Consider the following 6,000-nt stretch of genomic DNA (forward strand, 5'->3'; position numbering starts at 1 on the left):
GGTGGTTTCTGCTCAGTCATTGACTCATTTCATCCTCAGGACGAGGCTGTGGAATATCGTCATTGTCACCTCTTGCGGGTGAGGGAGCCACGGCGCAGAGGGGTTTAGGGACCGGCCTGGGTCACGTAGCTGGGAAGAGGCAGAGCCCGGGTTTGAGCCCAGCGCCTGGCCTTGGAGACCCCGCTCTGGGCCACTGTGGGGCGTGGCTCATGCTGCGCTTCCTGCCTGTAAAGGGCAGAGGGATCCCCGCACTGTCCCTGCCACCGCATTCTTGATGAAACGAAGAGACGGCACCAGGGGGACGGTCAGGCGCTAATCTGGACCGCCATCAGTAACATGCTGGTTCCTGGCACGTCAGGCCAGGGGCTGCCGGGTACGCTGTGCCTTCACCCAGGGAAGGGCCCGCGTGGGCGGAAGGACAGGCCTGGGCTGGAGACCGAGGGACTGCGGCAGACTGCCGACTCGCCTCGCTTCTGCGTCCACGCCGGCTCCCTTCCCAGGCATCCCATGTGCGCCAACATCCGCGTCGCCCTCAAACCCTGTCTTTGCTCCCCACCTGGCCGCGGAGGGCCCCCACGGGCCAGCTCCGCGGCCAGTGGCTCAACCCCCTTGCCTCCTCGGGCAGTCCCACTTTCCCTGGGTGGAAACAGGCTGGGTAGAGGGGCACTCAGCTAGGGGATCCAGCCAGGTCAGCCTCCCAAGCCCACGTCCCGACCACAGCCCCATCCAGCTTCCTGCCGGTCTCACAGGAGGAGCCGTTTCCTCACCTCGAAGCCCCCAGAACCCACTGCCGTTCCCGGGGGAGGCTGTGCGGCTCACGCTGGCTTCTCTCTCCGCAGGCCAAAAGCACCTGTGTGTCACCAGCCTGCTGATCTGCCAGGGTCTGCTCTGGGTGGGCACCGACCAGGGTGTTATCGTCCTGCTGCCTGTGCCTCGGCTGGAAGGCATCCCCAAGATCACAGGTGAGGCTCTGGGAGCCCGTCTGGGCAGGGCCTGGGACAGTCAGCTGCAGGTGGCCGGGGAGGGCGTGTCTCATGCTCAGGTGTTTAGGCATCATTCTCCAATGTCCTCTGTCACCACAGGTGGCGCTGTGGCGCGGCGGAATTATGTCCTCCCCTCCCCCTGTGGCTTCAGGATTCGTGGGGACCCCTGAATAGTGGCCGGGCCCCTGGAGGGCCGAGGTGGGGAGGGGGAGGGGGGAAGCCCTGAGGGTAGACCAGCCCAGCCGGATCTTGAGCCGCCCTCCCGGCTAAGGAAGAGTCTCTTCCTAAATCCAAGATCTCCTGTTTCCAGCACAGAGATCATTTTGCTCCCCCCCCCCCCCCCCCCGGTGTCAGTCCTTGGGTTTGCCAGGACGTATCGGACAGAGACCCTGTCCCCCAGGGCGCTGACAGTCTGGTGGAGGCAGCTGAGGTCTGGGGTGGCGGGTGCTACGCCGGCAGGTGTTCCGGGCCCGCGGGGCACAGAGACGCGGGCGCTCAGCGATCTGTGGGTGGGTCAAGAAGGAGGTGCGGCGGGAGGGGCTCGAGCGGCAGGTGGGTGGGGAAGGTTCTCTGGGCGGAGCCAACGGCTCGGAGACGTGTGGCTGGCGCTTTCACACTGATGCCACCCCCCCCCCCCCCCCCCCCCGTTGCGTCCCCTGTCCCGCTCCTCCACAGAAAATAGCCCTAGGGTGTGGGAGAGCCCCTCCCCCGGAGGCTCCAGCATCCACTGCTGTTAGTAAAACCAAAACACCACCCAGAACGTTCTCCAAGAGAGGTCTGGGTGCCCCCTCCAAAGCTGGGCCTCTGGGCCCCTTCTCCCTGCCCCACTCTTGCAGGGAAAGGCATGGTGTCGCTCAACGGTCACTGCGGGCCTGTGGCCTTCCTGGCCGTGGCTACCAGCATCTTGGCCCCCGACATCCTGCGGAGCGACCAGGAGGAGGCCGAAGGGCCGCGGGCGGAGGAGGACAAGCCTGACGGGCAGGCTCACGAGCCCCCGCCCGCGAGCCGCGTGGGCCGAGAGCTGACCCGCAAGAAGGGCATCCTCCTTCAGTACCGCCTGCGCTCCACGGCCCACCTCCCGGGCCCGCTGCTGTCCGTGCGGGAGCCCGCGCCCGCCGACGGCTCGGCCCTGGAGCACAGTGAGGAGGACGGCTCCATCTACGAGATGGCCGATGACCCGGATGTCTGGGTGCGCAGCCGGCCCTGCGCCCGGGACGCCCACCGCAAGGAGATCTGCTCAGTGGCCATCATCTCGGGGGGGCAAGGCTACCGCAACTTCGGCAGCGCCTCGGGCGGCAGCGGGAGGCCAGCCCCGTGCGGGGAGACGGACAGCGCTCTCCTCATCTGGCAGGTGCCCTTGACGCTATAGCCCCCACCGGGGGCGCGCAGCCGCGGGCGTGGCGACCGACAGTCATGCGGGGCCTCCCTGGAGCACCGATCGCCTTCCAGGGACCGTGGGGATGGGCCTGGGTCTCCCGGAACTACCTTGGCCGAGCAGAGGAGAACCTCTTCCTTTAAAAAAAAAAAAAAGAAAGAAAGAAAGAAAGGAAAGAAAGAAAAGAAAGAAAGAAAGAAAGAAAGAAAGAAAGAAAGAAAGAAAAAGAAAATAAAGAAAGGAAAGAAAGAAAAGGAAAGAAAGAAAATATTTCAGAGTTTTGGGGGAGGGGTTTGGGTGCGGGGAGAGGATACCTCTGGAGGAAATGGCCTTCTTTTTAAAAGCAAAAAACAAACACAAAACCTCACAACTGCCTGGCAAGCCCAGCACCTCTTGTCCGGGCGGAGCGGGGCTCAGAGACGGCCACGCGCCTCTCCTGGACGGGCGTGTGCGTGTGAGTGTATGAGAGCGTGTGGGCTGGTGTGTGAATATATATAAATACGTATATATGGTGTACATTATGTGTATAAATGAAGTCTGTACATATTGGAGCTCTGGGAGATGCTGGAATAAAAGGCAAGCAGAACGTGAGTGCTTGGGCTGACTTTTTGTTTTCTGAGGTGTGACGGAGGCACGAGGGCAGGAGGTGGGGCTGTTCCGGAACCAGGGGGACCCCGCCATGGCACAGGCCCCAGAGTGAGCCGTCCGGTGCACTCGCCATTGGCCACGTGTCGCTTTTTATTCGTGTAATTAATTAAAATGAAACGAAATCACAAATCCAGGTCCTGAGTCCCATGGCCACGTTTCTTGGAGAAGCCCCACGGGGTGGGGCGTCTTGGAGAAGCGTCTTGGAGAGCCCCACGGGGTGTGTGCCTCCCGCACTACAGGTCCAGCTATTTCCATCATCCCGGAAAGTTCTCTTTTGCCCGAGAAGGGGCTCTTGGGAGCTTCTTTCCTGAATAGTTTCTCTTTGAAGTTTATTTATTTATTTTGAGCGAGAGCGAGCGAGCAGGGGGAGGGGCAGGGGGGGGGGGCAGAGGATCTGACGTGGGTTCCGTGCTGACGGCAGAGAGTCCGACGCGGGGCTCAAACTCCGAACCGCGAGATCGTGACCTGAGCTGAAGTCAGACACTTAAGCGGCTGAGCCACCCAGGCGCCTCCGAACAGTTTTTGAAGCCAAGGCTGCCGTCCCCGCTCTGGAATGGTATGGAGGCAGGTAGCCTTGGCACCTGTCACTGCCGACCCGGGAGGGAAGGGAGGCGAAGGGCTTCACCGTGTGCGGGATAGGGGTCTGGGGCCATTGCTGTGGGCAAGGGGCGAGGCAGGGAGGGGGCCGAGGGAGGAAGGGGTGAGTTCCAGATGCTGGTGGCAGAGCCCCAGGCTGTGGGGTGCGACTGGTGGGCGGGGCTGCCTGGGGCCCCGGCTTCCTTCTCCTGGCTCAGTCTCCATCCTCAGATGTCTGGAGCTGCCTGCAGGCAAGGCAACAAAACCGATCCCCCCCACCCGAAAGGGAGGTGTTTTCTCCGTCTCCCCACCCACCACCTCACTGGCATCTGTCCACCTGTCTGTCCACCCACCACCCGCCCACCTGTGCGTCCTCCCTTTCACACTTCCCGGCTTCGCTGCACCAGGCACCAGGCGGCGGGGAGGAGGGAAGCAGAGATCAGCGGGGGCGGGAGGCGGACCTGTCAACCAGACCCAGCTGTGCAGCTCGATGGCTTTCACGGACGCCCCGGGAAGCCGGGGGACAAGAGCCACCACGGAGAGGCCACGGCAGCCAGGTCCTAACCACCTGGAGGGCTCTCGCCCACTGGAGGAGCCGCTCACTCACTCACCCCTTTCCGCAGACCCCTTGAGCTCCTGTTAGATCCTCGGGCACCGTGTTAGTTGCTGGGGCCGCAGAGGTGAGCGAGGCCTCAGCCGCCTCCGCCCGCAGGCAGTGCGCAGTTGGGTGGGGGGTCCCCAGGAGGGGGAGAGGGGAGCCGTGTCCGTGGGAAGCGTGGCCGTGGATGCTGGCCATTCAGGACGCCGGACGTTGTGTTCCAGACGAGCCCATCTTCTCTCAGCCTCAGTTTCCCATTTAGTATCCAAGGGAGACTCACCACTGTCTTGCCCCCTGCTGGTGGGAGAAGAAATCAGGTGCACTGCGCCTGAGCTACTTACTGAATGCCGTCCGGGTGGGGCTCCCATGGGGGGGCCTTGATCCCGTTAGTCAAATGCTGGTTGGGACGTTTCCTAGGACAGCGATCGACCGGTAAGTTGCGGCCGCTTGGGCCGGTGACCAAGCCTGGGGGCTAGGATCTGGCAGGCCTGTGTTCCAGTCCCGCCCCATGAAAGGCCTGTCGTGTGTCCTTTAGCCCGTCCCTTCGCCTCCAGGCCTCAGAATCCTCACCTCTAAACCGGGGGCGACGACGCTTCAGGGAATTGCCGAGGACAAGCGGTAACGAGTCCGTGGAAAGCACCCGGGACATCCTCCAACAGCAGCGTTGCGATTATCCCTTACATCACCGCAGCCTGCCTTGTTCCAAACGATTTGAGGCAGACTGTCTTATTAAGAAGTCCCCCTTCTGTGCAGGAGTGGGCGTCTGGGAGCTCTGCGGGTCTGTTAGATCCTAGCCCTACAGAAAGCTCGCTCAGCTGAAGGGGACCCGGGAGATCCTCAGTGACTGACTTAGCTCCACGGCGAAATTATCATATCAGTCAACAGCCCTTCTCCAGAGTCTCTGACAACAGAGCGAGGGTGGGCTGGGGGCGTCTGGCGGCTCCAGAGACGTGGAAACACGTCGAGGACGTGCCTGGCATGGGAGGGAGAGAGGCCCTCGCTTTAAGGGGCTGATCAGAGTAACAATAACCGCAGCATTTGGGGAGCACTCACGTGTCCTCGTGGCCGCTCCGCTGGTGAGGCACTCGAGGCTCAGGAAGTAATTCCCCAAAGGCAGCATCAGGGCCGGACTCCTGCCCCCAGACCACCCTGCCTCCAAGAGTAAAACTGGAGACAGACCAGAGTTCCAACGATGCTTTCCCCGCTCACCAGCTGTGTGATGTCAGGCGAGCACCTTAACCTCTCTGTGCCTCAGAGAGGAGAAAGGAACAGTCCAGGCCAGGGGAATTGAATTGTCAGTCATTCCACATTTATGGAAAGCCTACTGTGTGCCAGGACCCGGATCCAGGTAGGCACTTGGGTAGAGTGGGGTGAACTCTGCACACGGCCCGGCCCCCATTTTGCTGATGGGCACAGAGGGCACTGACAGGTAAGTAAGGACAACACGTCACGTGGTGTTTGTGCTCTGGACAGAACACAGACGCCGGGAGGTAGAGAGGCTGCAGAGGGGGCTTGTGATGTCAAAAGCAGGGTTGTCTGGGTGACATCTGGGCCAAGACCTGAAGGAGCAGCAGACATCAGGCCATAGAACATTCTGGGCAGAGGGCACGGCAAGTGCCAGGGGCCGAGGCAGGAGTGTGGCTGGGGCGGAGGGAGTGGGCGGCTGCGGGGGGGGGGGGGCGGGGGGGGGGGATCGCCACGCGTTACCAGGTCAGATCACGGAGGGACTTGGCCTTTTCCTCTGTGACACGGGAGGTCGTGGGAGGGTTTCGAGAAGAAGAGTGACAGCATCTGTCATGTGCTTTCAAACGATCACTTTC

General features: G+C 62.1%; 1 protein-coding gene across 14 annotated transcripts in view; it reads left to right on the forward strand.

Moving 5' to 3' along the window:
• Positions 1-2,949, forward strand: part of ARHGEF10L (Rho guanine nucleotide exchange factor 10 like) — a 160,011-nt gene extending 157,062 nt beyond the window's left edge. For 7 of the 14 annotated variants that reach the window (XM_040462635.1, XM_040462643.1, XM_040462667.1 and 4 more), the window contains 2 exons: positions 840-962; positions 1,820-2,949. In XM_040462635.1, coding sequence (XP_040318569.1) covers positions 840-962; positions 1,820-2,352 — 656 coding nt within the window. In that variant the 3' untranslated portion in view covers positions 2,353-2,949. The remainder of the gene's footprint in view (positions 1-839; positions 963-1,819) is intronic. The other 7 variants (XM_040462651.1, XM_040462660.1, XM_040462682.1 and 4 more) reach the window with 3 other exon arrangements.
• The last annotated feature ends 3,051 nt before the right edge of the window (positions 2,950-6,000 follow it).

Source organism: Herpailurus yagouaroundi, unplaced genomic scaffold (assembly GCF_014898765.1).
Source record: "Herpailurus yagouaroundi ecotype Mexico unplaced genomic scaffold, PumYag 77, whole genome shotgun sequence".
In the NCBI taxonomy this organism is placed as follows: Eukaryota; Metazoa; Chordata; class Mammalia; order Carnivora; family Felidae; genus Herpailurus; species Herpailurus yagouaroundi.